The 17047-nt window shown below is 40.5% G+C and overlaps 2 protein-coding genes across 2 annotated transcripts in view; one reads left to right on the top strand and one right to left on the bottom strand.

The window, feature by feature from the left end:
- The window catches only part of LOC144658186 (uncharacterized), a 221355-nt gene that overhangs the window by 42083 nt on the left and 162225 nt on the right, over nt 1–17047 (top strand). The window lies entirely within an intron of this gene.
- The window catches only part of LOC144658006 (uncharacterized), a 66960-nt gene that overhangs the window by 3465 nt on the left and 46448 nt on the right, over nt 1–17047 (bottom strand). The window contains exon 2 of the mRNA XM_078518334.1: nt 9610–11187. Within this exon, the coding sequence (XP_078374460.1) occupies nt 9610–11187 (1578 nt within the window). The remainder of the gene's footprint in view (nt 1–9609; nt 11188–17047) is intronic.

Here is a 17047-nt window from a genome sequence, read left to right on the forward strand (position 1 = left end):
GGAAACCAATCAACAGCAGACTTATGACAGCTAGAATGAAGGGAAAGCATGTTAACCTGTCCCTTGTCCAATGTTATGCACCAACGAATGACAGCGATGACACCACAAAAGACAGCTTCTATGCACAACTGCAAGCAGAACTGGAGAAACTACCGCGCCATGACATGCTGGTTATAATGGGTGACCTTAATGCAAAGGTGGGAAGTGATAATTCGAGCTATGACAGAGCAATGGGAAAGGAAGGCTGTGGTACTATGAATGAAAATGGAGAACGTCTTGCCGAACTGTGTGCAGCATACAACCTAGTCATTGGAGGAACAATCTTTCCACACCGTGATATTCACAAGCTTACATGGTGCTCTCCTAACGGTAGAGATAGGAACCAGATTGATCACTTGATGATTAATGGCACATGGCGACGCTCACTTCTAGATGTTAAGGTGAGAAGAGGAGCAGATGTTGGCAGTGACCATCACCTTGTCACGGCGTATGTTAAGCTGAAGCTAAGAAGCACTGGTCGCAAGCCACCATGCAACCAGCGCTTCAACATAGACAACTTGAAAGAGCAATCAGTGAGAAATGCTTTCATCACTCAGCTCAGAAATCGATTCCAATCCTTGGCGGATCTGTCTGATGAGCCCGAACCTGAACCTGAACCTGATGAGGTCAACAATATATGGAAGCAAGTGTCATTCACTTTCACAGAGAGCAGCAATGCATGTTTAGGTTTTAAGAAGGCTGTAAAGAAAAAGAAGTGGATAAAGCCAACAACCTTAAGAGCCATCGAGGACAGACGAAAACTGAAGAAGAAACTATTTGACACCAAATCAGAAAGGTTGCAAGAGCGCTATAAGACCCAGTACAGAGAGGCTGACCGATGTGTTAAGAGAATGGCCAGAGCTGATAAACGCGCATATATTGATGAGCTTGCTAGCCAGGCAGAAAATGCAGCCAACAGAGGACAGCAGGGAAAGGTTTACAAAATCACAAAACTGGTACGCGGCAAGTATGGGGGCAGAAAGCTGGCCCCTGTCAAGGACGTACAGGGTAGGCTGCTTACCACCGAAAGAGATCAGGAAGTTCGTTGGGCAGAGCACTTTAAGGATGTCCTCAACAGACCCCCACCCACAGTTGAAGCTGACATTCAAGAGGCTGAGACCGACCTGGATGTGAACATAGACCCTCCAAACACGCAGGAAATCATTGCAGCCATAAAAACCTTAAAAAACACCAAAGCTCCTGGCCGAGACAAACTGAATGCAGAGCTTTTCAAAGCTGACCCTGAACTATCAGCAAGGATTCTACAGCCCCTGTTTACTGCAGTGTGGGAGCAGGAGAAGGTGCCAGATGACTGGACCAAAGGTACCATCATAAAGATCCACAAGAAAGGTCCACTTAGTGACTGCAATAACTGGCGTGGCGTCACCCTCCTGTCCACTCCAAGTAAAATCCTGGCAAAGATTATTATCCAACGAATCTCGAGTGCAGTAGACCAGCAGCTCAGGCAAGAACAGGCTGGATTCCGCAGGGGTAGGGGTTGTACAGATCAACTATTCGCACTACGCAACATCATCGAGCAGTGCACCGAGTGGCAGAGACAGCTGTACATAAACTTTGTAGATTTCCAAAAGGCTTTCGACAGTATACACAGAGACAGCTTGTGGCGCATACTTCGAGCCTATGGTGTTCCCCAGAAGATTGTCCAACTTATCCAGAGCTTCTATGCAGCCTTCACTTGTAGCGTAGAGAACAGTGATATCAGTTTTGAGGTGAAGACAGGCGTAAGACAGGGTTGCGTGATGTCTGCATTGCTATTCAACTTAGTTATCGATTGGGTAATGCGTCGTACAACGGAAGACCATCCCAGGGGCATCAGGTGGACCCTCTTCTCCACCTTAGAGGATCTAGATTTTGCGTATGATTTAGCCCTGCTTTCTCATACCCATAGCCACATACAAGAGAAGACCAGCCTTTTAAGCAAATACGCTCACCAGGTGGGACTGAACATCAGCCTCACCAAAACTGAGGTCATGACCCTAAACAACTCTAACCCTCAGCCCGTCAAGGTGAATGGGAAAGACCTCCCAATGACCGAGCAGTTTAAATATCTGGGCAGCATTGTCAGGCAAGATGGTGGTGCAGGCATAGATATCCAGAGCCGGCTGAACAAAGCCAGAAACACCTTCAGGATGCTGAGCAATGTGTGGCGGTCGTCACAGTTCGGTACACATACCAAGCTCAAGATCTATCAAAGCTGTGTCCTGTCTACCCTTTTGTATGGGTCAGAATGTTGGCGAATGTTAGAAAGTGATCTAGAGAAGCTGTCAACCTTCCATACCAAAAGTCTGCGAAAAATACTTCGCATCTTCTGGCCTCAAACAATTTCCAACAAGGATCTACTTTTGCGGTGCAAACAGGAGGACATGGGTACTATTATTATGCAACGGCGCTGGAGGTGGATTGGCCATGTCATCCGAAAGGAAAACGAATCCATCACAAAGACAGCATTATACTGGACACCCGAAGGAAAGCGCAAGCGTGGCAGGCCCAAGAATACATGGCGACGTACAGTAGAGACAGAATTGAGGGGCTTAAACCAAAGCTGGAACACCATCCAACAGCTGGCCAAAGACAGACAGCAGTGGAGGACCTTTGTTGCTGCCCTACGTGCCAGTGGGCACAATGGGCAGTGAGTGAGTGTGAGTGAGTGTGCCGAAGGCCTATTAGTTTAGGTCTCTACTTCTCTGGATTTTCCAGTTGAGCGTTCTTTTTTCATTAAAATCATTTGGCTTTTAAGATCCCATCATCCCATTAGAATTTCCAGTTACCCCAGTGGAATTGGTAGAGATGAAATTATTTTCTTGAAACACGCACTCTTAACTGTGATATTATCATTCTCGTCTCCATAGCCCTTTCGTTTCTCTTAGCCGGCTTGGCACGAGAAAACCAAGAGCTCTGGGGACATAGGATTTTTGAATTAACTTGAATTTTTTTGATTGGCTGTTTGGATCAAAGAAATCCAAAACGTAAGTCGAAAGCCTAAGGACTCTCATACATTTTTTCGAAACATCGTGACTGCATACATGGAACCGAATCTAGGACTTTCGAAATCCTGTGTCCCCAGAGCCCTTCGTTATCTTGTGCCAAGGCCCAGCCAGCTTGGAGAAATAAAAGGGCTATGGGGACGAGATGAGATGAAATTAATTTCTTGAAACACACACTCTACTGTGACATTATTTGCAAGTCGACTATAATGCGATGCATAAGACAAAGGGAAAGTTACCCCCATCCCTCAACACTGACTGAGGCTTTGGAGTTCTTGAGAGAAATATTATAGGCAACAGTCTGTTAGTACATTCAGGCACTGAGGAAACCTTCACCCAGTCGCTCTTTAGATTCGCAGGAGACTACTGGACCACTGAAACTGAGGGCGCGCGCAGGCATGATAAACCCAAAATTTTTAAACAAAATTGTGGGACTTGACAGGAATGTGTGATTTAATTCCCTGGTGGGGTATGGATACCATATTTATTCAATTAAACGCCCAACCTCGAATAAGCGCCCACCTCGAATAAGCGCCCACCCTGTAGGTAGGAAAAGTTAATAAGCGCCCACCCCCTCCCCCTAAAATAAGGGCACAGGAGGAATTTTGATTATTATTGAAGTTGAGATTAAAATTCACTAAGTACTACGAAGAGACTATCCCGAAGACGGATTTTTTTAGTTTTTTTTTACTGAAACTTTCAATAAACATTTAAAATTCTGCTTTCGTACACCTTCACGTTTATTTATTATACATTGTTTTCTTGCAAAATAAACGTACTACTTGCTCAAAATGGTGGAAATTTAATAAGCGCCCAGCCTCCAATAAGTGCCCACCTCGAGTAAGCGCCCACCCTCAAGGTACAAAAATTTAATAAGCGCCCAGGGCGCTTAATTGAATAAATACGGTATATTCTAAAACAACGCATATTAATAACAGGTTATCATTAAAATCCTTTCAAGATGTTGCTGTTTATATAAAATGACTGGTGAAATTAAATGTTCAGATAGTCAGGACTCATTGAATATTATTTTAAAAACTATTATATAACCAGTAAGGCATGTTTTCAGAGGGTAGCAAAGGGTTTATGCGTGACGCGTGAAATTTAGGCCAAAAATTAAAACGTGACGCGTGAAAATAGGCCAACACTTAGACCGTGACGCGTGAAAATAGCTAGAAAAGGCACGGGATTCGTGAATTCTGCTGTTTCAAGTATACGTGACACGTGAATTTGGTTAAAATTTGTGCGTGAAATGGGATGACAACACCCCCTTTGCTAGCCCTCTTTTCAGTAATTGTTTTGGTTTCTGGTTACCAGTAATTCATTATTATTTTTATAGTCCCACCCTTCTTCAGCCCCAGAAATACCAAAATGATATTTACCTTGCACTTCTTCCATATTTCAACCTTGTAAAATATCCCTATCCAGCTTTAGAAAGGATAACCTTTTGGGCAGATCCATCCTGTATGGTCCACTATATAGAGTCCACCCCGGCCTCTTCCCCCTCGCCCCACACCGTCACACTTCCCCAAGCAGAGTAGGACTCTGCATGCAGTATTAAGGAATTTATTGTATTTTCTCAATGAAATGCCCTAAGCATTTATTTGAATCCTGGCAAAGTGAATCAAACGTTTACAAACCAATCAAACTCAATCGAACACAATCCATCAGATTCCACTCACGCTTTTGGATATTAGACTGTTGTAGCCAACTCATTCCCAACACAGGCTCGTGATTAATAATTGTTAAGTATATTTCGAGGTATAATTCTATTCCCGAATCTATTGAATCCCATACAAACATCTTCACTGGCTGGGGAGGGCTGGGGAATTTTGTTATTATTATTAAAGGGTTGACCCTCCCTGCATTTAAAATTAAAAAAAACTCCAAATTGCCCCCCCCCCCCAACCAACCTTCTTTAACTATAGGTGACTGACAAAAGTGTGACCCTCCCCTCACTAGTACATGAAAGTTCCATGCCGCAGAAACCTCCAAACATTTTGCTTGTGAACTACGGCAAAATGTTTGCATGTAAATATATATCTTGATGTTGAATGTTTGTGCACTAAACCAAGAAAATTCTTGATTGTTTTGACTTGATAGTTTTGGATTTATTTTTTGTGACATGACAGTGAAAACCACCTATTTTATTTAAAGTTATGACATCACAAAAACTTTTTTTTATGTCATAGCTATTCAGCAATATTTCAAATCTTGGCAAATCCATGCTACAGATTTTGCTTGCCTTCTAAATGCTCTCTACCCATGGTGTTGATCAGTGTTTTCAAAAGCACCCGACGCCCGACGCAAGTCGCCGGCTACTTTTAACATTTGCGTCGGCTACTTTTTGTACTCAAAAGTATACTAGTAAAGAACCTATATATATTGCGACTGAACTTCGCAATTTATCTAGTTGAGGAGAAACAAAACATGTTGTTTCAAAGTAATGGCGATATCTGAACTAAATGATTTTAAAGGAAACAAGTTACGGCGGGAATATTCCAGCGATTATTGCGGCTCAAGTTGCACAATATTTGTTTGACGACAAGCAGGATGGCAATAACAACCTTCTAAGCAATGTTCTGACTGATGGTGAGTAGAAGCATTACATTCATATACCGTCTATTGCACTTAGAATGAAAACGTCCTTTCGAAAATGGGTATCAAACGCTAAATGAATTTTATGCAGTCCGAAATTTGGTCAAATTTTCCTTTTTGTAAAAAAAAAATATATTTTTTACGCTTTGTGCGAGGTGTAATCTTAATTAATTTTCAAGTCTTTTGCGTATGTAAGCCGGATGATGGATACATGGTTTACCCATCAGGATCTTTACTAAAGTTGATTTTAATCGAAACCAAAGTGAGGCGACAGGGAAGACTATGTCACACCAACATGTTTATGGCTCGCTGAACATTAATTTAAAGTTTGTGAGCCTTTTATATTTTTTATGGCTCTTTCTTTTTTACCGAACCATTAAGCGTAGCAAAGCCCTCATAACTACAGAAGGTTTAAATCTGGACAAGTTTACACAATGTAAGGTTTTTTATTGACGTCGACTATTTGGTAAAACAAATGTTGCAACTTGAGCCGCAAGAATCGCTGGAATATTCCTGCCGTAACTTGTTTCCTTTAAAATCATTGAGTTCAGATATCGCCATGACTTTGAAACAACATGTTTTTTTTCTCCTCAACTAACTAAATTACGAAGTTCAGTTGGGCCGAAGTTTGGAACTTTGTATCGAAATTGACAATTTGATTTGCTAACTCGCAACTTAATTGGAAACTTGTAACAAACTTCCAAATCCCCCCCCCCCCCAAAAAAAAAAAAAAAAATAAATAAATAACATATTTCCACGTATTTTATTGAAAAAAGGCGTACACAAAAAGGTCATTCCGGATTTTAGGATTCCGGGCTTTCTTATCCAGATTTCCGCCATTCCGGGTTTTAGGGCAACCCCTTTAGAGCGGTATTATTTAGAACTCCACTTGGGAAAGCTGACGTTTATTCCAGAAAATACGGTAAGCTAATAGGATGATACTTCAAACACAAGCGATTTTAAACCCGAAGTAACCACTTGAACTGTTCGGTAATCAAACTCAATCGAACTCAATGGAACTTAATCGAACGATTGGGTTCGATTAATTTGATATTCGAACCCCAAAAATGTGTGATAGAGTTCGATTGCGTTTGATCTCCGAACTAATTGAACCCAATCGAACCTAATTAATCGAACACAATGGAAAAATCTTATTTTCACCACCAATACCACCAATCTGTTTTAGCAATAGCTACGAATAAATAATTAACAAGAAACTACTAAAACAAACCTTGACGATTTCGGCACATAAATGGTAGTTTAACAACTTAACACTTGCACAGAATCCTTCAATGAACTTGAACATGTTCATGTCCACAGAAGTGGCTAGAAAAATAGTGAAGCTAGCAGATTTCTACTCCTTATTTCAGCAAGACACTGAGAGTATTCCTTGCGAACTGATTAATTATTACTCTACTGTCCCTTAAACTCGATATTTCCACTTTTTCTTACCTCTACTGAAGCAAAACAGTCTATAAGTAAATTCTGAGAGGCTTCGATGCAATCTGTATGGAAGCGGCCATTGAAGGACTAGAGCCCAGTCTACTCGCTACAACTTAAGGAAACAACACCAAACAAGGACAGGACTAATGAAATATAGGAATGAGACGATCCAAAGCTGAACTCTTCAAAACCAACGAAAAACAAAGACAGGCAAAATAAATAAACAAAAAATAAATAAGCTTAAATATAGCAAAATACCTAGTAACAGACCCCGGGGACTACTCCCTATAATGGCCTATATGGGGAGGCTCGGCCGAAAGGGGTACCTTTTTTAGGCTTCAGGAATAAAAGTTTAGGTACCGTCTTTATTCGATTAAAAATAAACGCCCAACCTCGAATAAGCACTTCAAAAAAATATGAAGTGTACAAGAAGAGTATTGGCCTTAGTGACAATTGGGTTGAATGTTGTTGACTTAATTACAAGTACTACAAAAAGGCTTTTCCGAAGACTAAGTTTTTTTAGTATTTTTCAGAAACTTCCTATGAACAATTAAAATTCTGCTTTAGTACATCTTCACGTTTTGTTATTTTTAACGTTTTGTTGCAAGGCACCCTGTTGCAAAATAAACTTACTACTTGCTAAAATGGTGAATAAGTGCCCACTGTAAAGGTCCAAACATTTATTAATAAGCACCCAGGGTGCTTAATGGAATAAATACAGTATATAAAAGGGCAGGAAATTCTTTTTTTTATTGACTTTACTTCCTCATGCAAAGAACTAGCAGGCGTTTAGGTTCTCTACTGTAATTATTCCATGTTGTGTAAGAGTTTTTATTTTATGTTTTTACTAGAATCTAGACATGTGCAATAGGGGTAGTTGTCAATATAGCCTTTTCAAATCAAACGATAACATCTTATCATAAAACGAAAAACAAAACAAACATAAGAAAAACCAGGAAACCAAAAACGAAACTACCTTATTACGTGAAATTTTCGCGACACGTTAATTTCGCGATTTTGCGAAAATTTCGTATTTTTAATCACTTTAATTTCGCGTTGCTGGGTAAGACACAATTTACATTTCCTTGGCAATATTATTTAAAACGCCCTTGAATTAAATAAAACGACTTCATCAGAGGAACAATAACGTCAAAATTAACAAAAACGCAAGGGCGAGACTAATTCGCGGCGATAGCAACTACAGAGCAGTTCTCACAATGTCTACAAGTAGGTCATGCTTGTACGTGCATGAGTTGTTGTTCTTGAGTCAATTGACGACAACAGCCATTTACATTGAAAATTCCTTCCTTCAGTGGTACTAAACCTATTTTTTCCCGATTGTTGACATAATGTGAGTCACTTAATTTTTGCGTCATGTTATGTTCGCGACACTGTTATGTTATGTGTCGCGAAAATTTCATGTAATAAGGTACACAAAAATTTCACAGATTAATTTTGATGGAAATCTGTCATTTGGCTACTTAAAAGGGCCTTTTATTAAAATATTTCGAAAAGACGCAATTTATGGCTGTATGCGCTGTATTAATATAATTTATTAATCGCTACATAGCAATGACAAGAAAACGTCGTATTTTAAGTCTACGCCTTGTCTCTTAGGTATATGAGGTCTTTTTGTTAAGGATGAAGGGGTACAATTTCAATTCTGTCAAAAATGGTATATAAGGTTAGAAATTGGGGCGGAGCCTCTCCGTATAAAACATTTTTGAGTACCACCCCCTGGGGCTACTACTCACAACAAAGGCGTCATTATCAATTGCAAAACAAAAAATGCAACAATATCAATTTGACTATCATTGTCTGGAAAAACGGTGTACTGTGCTGTTTCAGTAACCGCTTGTTTCTCCTAGTATTCCTATTTAGCAATCGGCCTATTATTCTCAAGAATGAAGATATATTATTCTCACTAACACAACAGTAATGTGAAGAAAAAAATCATTTTGGTGATTGTATATCTGACAATTCCTTGTGTATTGAGATGAATATTGTAACTATGCTTCAATGATGGTTTAGGTAACTGGGAATTTTAAGGTCGGGACACACTAGGCGACAAGTCGCAGTACAGGTCGCTGCGAAAGGTCGCTCTGTGTGTACTTCTTTAAAACAAGTCGCTGCGACAAGGCGTTTGTTCAGTGCACAAACAGCGAATTTGGAAGAGTGGGAACGCGAATTAGTTTTTCAATTCAAAATGGCGAAAATACATGACGCCGTCTTAGTAAGAGTTGGCTGTACTAATTTCCAGGCTTAAAAATACGGAAATCTAGGCATTAGCATATCCAAGCAGGAAATGGAAATGAACAAGGAAAATCTTGTCACCATTCAGTCAGGATCTAGTCTATTTCTTCGGAATCAACTCAGAGCTACATAGCTTAAAAACATGCCAAACTTTTTTCAGCATAATACATATTTTGGCTTTTCCCTTGCTAAGTGTTTTATTTATTTTTAACAAAATTAACTGTGGGTCAATATCTAAAAAATAATTGTCAGATGACACACAAAATAATTACGCTTTTTCCTGTTTGATATCATTCAGGTCACTTAACAGTTCCGCGATACAAAAGGCATTGTCATGCTGCTCAATTTTACAAGTCGCTCCTGTGCTGCATGTTGCTTTATCTTGCTTTAGGACTTCTTTTCCATTGTACAACTGGCCATGCTGATTAACTTCAAGCGACTTGTCACCTTTCTGTATTAGGTCTTCTGCTAAATTAAAAGGATTCTCTCCACTGTGAGTTCTTTTAAGTTGCTTTAAATTTCCTGCCTGATTAAAACACTTGCCACACTCGTTACATTCAAAAGGTTTCTCTCCTGTGTGTGTTCTTTTATGCCACTTTAAATCTCCTGCATGATTAAAACACTTGCCACAATGGTTACATTCAAAAGGCTTCTCTCCTGTGTGTGTTCTTTTATGCCGCTTTAAATCTCCTGCATGAATAAAACACTTGCCACACTCGTTACATTCAAAAGGTTTCTCTCCTGTGTGTGTTCTTTTATGCCGCTTTAAATCTACTGCCTGATTAAAACACTTGCCACAATGGCTACATTTAAAAGGCTTCTCCCCTGTGTGTGTTCTTTTATGTTGCTTTAAATGTCCTGCCTGATTAAAACACTTGCCACAATGGTTACATTCAAAACGATTCTCTCCACTATGAGTTCTTTTATGCCGCGTTAAATCTCCTGCCTGATTAAAACACTTGCCACACTGCTTACATTCATAAGGCTTCTCTCCTGTGTGAATTCTTTCATGTTGCTTTAAATGTCCTGCATGATTAAAACACTTGCCACAATGGTTACATTCAAAAGGCTTCTCTCCTGTGTGAGTTCTTTCATGTTGCTTTAAATGTCCTGCATGATTAAAACACTTGCCACAATGGTTACATTCAAAAGGCTTCTCTCCTGTGTGAATTCTTTCATGTTGCTTTAAATGTCCTGCATGATAAAAACACTTGCCACAATGGTTACATTCATAAGGCTTCTCTCCTGTGTGAGTTCTTTCATGTTGCTTTAAATGTCCTGCATGATTAAAACACTTGCCACAATGGTTACATTCAAAAGGCTTCTCTCCTGTGTGAGTTCTTCCATGTTGCTTTAGATTCCTTACATCATTAAAACACTTGCCACAATGGTTACATTCAAACGGCTTCTCTCCTGTGTGTGTTCTTTTATGCCTTTTTAAATTTCCTGCATGACTAAAACACTTGCCACACTGCTTACATTTAAAAGGTTTCTCTCCTGTGTGTGTTCTTTTATGCCTTTTTAAATTTCCTGCATGATAAAAACACTTGCCACACGTGTCACATTCAAAAGGCTTCTCTCCTGTGTGTATTCGTTTATGTGGCCTTAGATCTCCTGCACGATTAAAACACGTGCCACACTGGTTACATTTAAAAGCCTTCTCTCCTGTGTGTATTCTTTTATGTTGTGTTAGAATTCCTTTTCTACTAAAACTCTTTTTGCACTGACTGCATTGAAAAGGCTTCTCTCTTGGGAGTGTTAAACTCTCTCTGCTCTTTGTGTTATCTGCCTCCATCAAGGTAGACAAGCTCTTTATACCCACTAGCTGGTAATATATTATTCTGAGATCCTAAAACACAAAAGAAATGTAATATCAGTGTGTTGTTCCAGAAAAAATCCATTCCTCGTGTGCCGAAGGCCTATTGGTTTAGGTCTCTACTTCTCTGGATTTTCCAGTTGAGCGTTCTTTTTTCATTAAAATCATTTTGCTTTTAATGTAAGATCCCATCATCCCATTAGAATTTCCAGTTACCCCAGTGGAATTGGTAGAGATGAAATGACTTTCTTGAAACACGCACTCTACTGTGATATTATCATTCTCGTCTCCATAGCCCTTTCGTTTCTCTTAGCCGGCTTGGCACGAGAAAACCAAGAGCTCTGGGGACATAGGATTTTTGAATTAATTTGAATTTTTTTGATTGGCTGTTTGGATCAAAGAAATTCAAACGTAAGTCGAAAGCCTAAGGACTCTCTCACACATTCTTTTGAAACATCATGAGTGCATACCATGGAAGCGAATCTAGGACTTCCGAAATCCTATGTCCCCAGAGCCCTTCATTATCTCGTGCCAAGGCCCAGCCGGCTTAGAGAAACGAAAGGGCTATGGGGACAAGAATGTGATATTATTTGCGATGGGGAAAAACAAAGTGAAAACTAATACCCCCACCCCCCAAACACTGACTGGGGCTTTGGAGTTCTTGTGAGGAGGATTAGAGGTCTGTTAGTAATTTTAGACAATGAGTTCACCTCAGACTTGCTCCAAGTCGCTCCTAAGATTCGCAGGAGACCACTGGATACGGAACTGAGGGCACGCACAAAGCTTAAAAACAAAATGGCTGCAGATCACGAAACCAGCAACTTGTGGAATGGCATTTCTAAAATGTGGCGTCACTGCTATATTTTCCACCAGTGGTGCCACAGAGTGCGCTCTGCTCCCGAGCGAGACACCAGAGGCGGATCCAGGGATTTGGATGGTGGGGGGGGGGTGGGGGGGTCCATATCTTTTTTGGCAATTGAATTCATCCCCACCTTCCCCCCTCCCACTTTCCCACCAGTTGTGGTTGCGCGTTATAATTCTTTGGCGCCTTGCCATGTACAAGAATTCTACTCGCCAATATACTGTGGGCAAAGTCATAACAGAAATTCTTAGCCAATTGCATTTAAACCTATCCTTTGGAAACAATAGATCGACGCCCTTTCCCCCCTCTGGCACACCAACAGAGAGGTATTAACTCAGTTCATTGATCAAGCAAATACCCATGACCCTATTATCGAGCTTACGGCTGATACAGAAACTACCTCCCTGGACACCAACGTTTTCAAAGGCGAAAGTTTCATATACAAATCAGTGAGTGACATGCACACCTATAACAAGCCCACTGAAACATTTCAGTACAATCATTCCTCCTCGTGTTACCTACCAGAAAGGATTTGTCAAAGGGAGGCCCATAAGATTGCTTAGAACAAATTCCTCTAAAACAGCATTTGAGGAAAAAACGAAGCACTTCCAATCACGTTTATCGAGACAGGGTTACCCAGGAAGTCTAGTCCAAAGAACTCTCATGGAAGTTAATTTTGAAAACAGAAAGGGTCTGAAAAGCAGGCCCACCAACCATAACCTAAAACAAACGAAAAATCTTGCCCTTTGTAACGCAATACCACTCGCAATACTACCCGGCAGTAATAGAAACATATATATTCATGAAAAACTGGCATTTAACCATTGCTCAAAATACTATTCAAAGAACCTCACCTTGTATCATACAAAAGGGCTGGGTCTCTCAAGGATACACTTGTGATATCAAAACTGTGAAAATCACTTATTCATGGTCATGTGAGAGTCACGCAGGACTGTCAACTTAATTTTTATCACTGTTGATGTACAAATTTCAGTGTCAAGCAGCAAGTGTCAGGTTTGTCTGGGGGGGGGGGGGGTCAACACCCTCTCTCTGGATCCGCCACTGGACACGGTTGTATTTTTGCCAGTTTGCTTCTTTAGTAGACTTGTTTCCTTACCACATTGGCAGTTAAACCAGTTTTAGAACAAACAACAGAAATGTCTGTTTCTGAGCCTGTACCTTTTATAATTGAAAGAAATGAGAGAGCCAATACTCTTTCCAACTAGATAATGTATTTGTACATCTTTTCATTTAAACTTTCCACAGCAATGTGTGAAAATGAATCTTCAAAACATGTGGTCCCTGGGTATTAATTAATGCAATCTGGGTATTAATAAATACAATCCAACATGGCAGTATAAATGAAATCCAAGTTGGCTGCTATATTGTGCTGTTCCAGGAGATATCAATACCCACCCCATGGAAGATCGTTGAAAATTCGGAGAGAATAGGGAGGTTCCAGAGCCAAAACTTTTAAACAAAAGGGTGGGGCTTAATTGGAATTTCCAGAGGGTTGAGAGATTTAATTCCCTGGGAAGCAGGGCTGTCACTAAGATGTCAAGTTGCCAGGTATATGCCATTAGTGGGCTGGGAATTTTATTGTTAGAAAGTTCTATTTTCAGTTTTTTTGTATGAAAGTAGCCAGGGGTTATGTTCATAGTAGATGGGGAAATCCCTGGCCCCCAGCCCTTAGTGACAGCCCTGGGAGGGTTATGGATATCTTCTGAAACAACACATAGGCACGAAAAGTTATCTTTAAAATCCTTTCAAGATTTTTCTGTGTACATAAAATGACTTAAAAAAGACTTTAATGTTGAATAATCAGAATAGGGACAGCAGAGCTTCAATGCATGAGTATTTGAGCCAGAAAAACAATTCACTCCATGCTGAGTGCATACTGTTGTGTAACTGAATAACAGCTTCTTGCAAATTCTTAGCGGTAATGGATACTGCATGAAATAGACCCTTCCACGGTTTCTGCCGCCATCTTGGTTGGGGGCAAACAAGGAAAATTTACAGTAAATGTATGAGGAAAATGAAGAATCTTATGTCGAATAACTAACGGAAGATTCTAATTCTGAAATATTTTTGAATTACAAACTCGAGATACCGGGTAAACGAGTTTATTGATCAAATTTTGGGAATGCAAGGAAAGCTGGAAATGTTTTTTTCATTTTCATCTTTACCTTGTAATTCATAGGAATTGCAGAATGCTAATTTTCTTTATGTTATTGGGCATCAAACTCCTCGCTTTTCCCTTACATTTACTGTAAATTTTCCCGTGTTTGCCCCCCAACCAAGATGGCGACAGAAACCATGGATGGGACTATTCACAGGTATCCCAAGCTCTATGGGAGATATAGACCGTGTGACCTTTGTTCAGCCTTGTGTTAGTGTTGTAATTTGAGTGTCACGGCGGCCGTTGCGTAACAGCGAAATTATAAGGATTTGTATGGGAAATAACGATTCCTGCTTTAATTTAAAAATGCGAACTAGTTTTTAATAAAAAAAAAACCCTACCTAAAGTCCTCTGTCTGTTGTTCTTTCTCCTCTGTGGTTTTTGGAGCGATTTAGCGCGATTTACAGTGACGCTGAACAAAGATCACACGGTCTTTATCTTCCATAGAGCTTGGGGTACCTGTGGTCTATTCAAGCATCGTCAAGCCATCAATACGTAATATGAGTTCGAATAAAAAGTTTATACGTTTCAACCTGTGCTCAGATGTATTTTGTTCTTGACGAGTTCGAAATAACGGAGTTGATTTTAGGGCTAGAGAAAGAAAGATCAGTTCGAAATAGCGGGGAGTTCGAAATATCCGAGTTCGATCCGAAACAGCGGGGTTCGACTGTGCTTACATGGTTCCATTAAACCCACAACTATATGTACCTCAAATAAATGCTTTAGATGGGTATTATTTGGAACTCTACTAGGGAAACACGGCGTTTATTCGAGAAAATACGGTAAGCCAACAATATGCTGACATTTCAAACAGCGGTTTCAAAGCATTCGGTATCAGTGTGCTGTCGGTATAGAGTCTGTTTTGTTTTTCTAGTCCTTATTTTAGCATGATAAAAAGTGGACTCACCCCAGACTAAGTAACTGTTACTCCACTCTACTTAATACGATATTTCTACTTGTTCTTACCTCTACTGAAGCAAAACAGTCTGCGAAAGACTTCGATGCGATCGATCAGAAAGCGGCCATTGAAGTACTAGAGCCCAGTCTACTCTCACAAACAGGAGGAGAGGACACCACAACGAGGACAGGACTCACGGAACATTGGAATGAAACGATCAACAATTGAATTTGTCAAAAGCACGAGAAACAAAGGAAAAATAAATTTACAAGAAAGAATCTTCGTGAAGAAAATTAAAAGACTTTTGAAACGAAATGGTAAAAGAAAACCCTCCAGACTGAGTATTCATTTTTTTACCAAAAGCCTCAACCTAAGGGAAAAGCTTTAAACGCCTGCAAGACTGCGCCGAGCTGTTTGGCAAACCACGAAGTGTACCGGGCAGGAGGGGGAGGGGTGCTCTCCGAACCTTTAGGTGGGCGGAGGTGCGGTGCGCCCCATACAACACCTTACTCTATTTTAGACCAAAATTTGTGATTTTCACTACCCTATTTTAAACCTGATCGAAAAATCGCTATCCTATTCCATACCAGATCTAAACAAGAAACTTAACTGCTACTGTTTGCATGAACATTTAAGAAATTTTCAGAATCACCATGTATCTTTAGTGTTCTCCTTTCTACTCAAAAAGACTCTCAAGCGGTCCAGGGTAACTGTAACCAAACATCTTAAAGTTGGCTCTTCTCGTGAGCGGCCACTAGAGTTGTAGGGGATAAATGGCCGCTTACGGGAGCTTGCCTAGCTAACAAGTAGACCAAGTAGTGTTTCGAAATTTAACCGGACGTGGATGACGACAAAACAAACACTGAAATATGTTGCTGTAATTACTGTAAAATCATTGTGACGAACAGCGATGTAAAGTTGATTGATAAAACAAGATACAGAGGTTGTTTATAGAATTTTCTTTGGGGTGTCCGCTTTCGGGAGGTTAAAATCAAAGAAAAAGTTAAAGTCGTAATCTCTGAAAGTGTCCGCGGCCGCTTACGGGAATGTCCGCTTACGAGAATGTTAAAATACAGAGTTTGTATGGGAGTTAGAACGGGGTTTCAAACAAGGCAGCCGTAAGTAGAGCTGTCCGCTTACGAGAGTGTCCGTTAAGAGAGCTTCGACCGTCGAAGCTTTTGTAAGCGGACACCCTCGGGACGCGAAAAAAGTGTCCGTAACTGGAGCTGGCCGCTTAGGGACGGACCATTAGAAATAACCGGAAGGGGGGGGGGGGGGGGCGGGAGTGACTTTTACCAAAATAAAAATTCCTGCAAGGGAAACTTGTCGAAAAAAAATCCTGCAAGCGGTTGTGCCTGAAAAAAAAAATTCGTGCAACGGAATTACCTGTAAGTGTTGTGTGATGGCATCTATAAACGTCCATCAGAATGGCTAAAATAGCGTTTCTGAGGTTCTGAAAATTAAAAATTTCCCGGGGGAGCATGCCCCCGGACCCCTCTATTTTGTCATGTACCGAGAGAACAGCATCAGCTCAATCCTATCAACTATTTGGTTGCAAACACACCTGACCCACCCTAACAATCGCGCCCCATCAGTAAACAGTTAATCAAAAGCACAAACAGTGATATTATTATTATTATCATTTTTAAAAACTGCAATTTTGTCTGATATTCTAAAGTTTAGCTTGATAAGTTTTAGCTGTCATCTTTTCCATCTTTTTTTGTTGAGGGACCAGGGTAAAAATTTCTAATAAGGAGGGGGGATTATATTTAACAGGCACTATCTATCAAATCCCTTCAGCCCCCCTACCCCATAAAAAATGAACGGTCCCTAAATGTCGCTTAATTCAGAGAACGGAGGACCCACGGAGACACTCGGCCGGGGGGGCGAGGGACCAGACGGATCGCGCGAAGCAATGACGCGCCTCAAGTGCAGACACTGAAACAAACCCAAG

This window comes from Oculina patagonica, chromosome 6 (assembly GCF_052425735.1).
Source record: "Oculina patagonica isolate OP01 chromosome 6, crgOcupat, whole genome shotgun sequence".
Lineage (NCBI taxonomy): Eukaryota > Metazoa > Cnidaria > Anthozoa > Scleractinia > Oculinidae > Oculina > Oculina patagonica.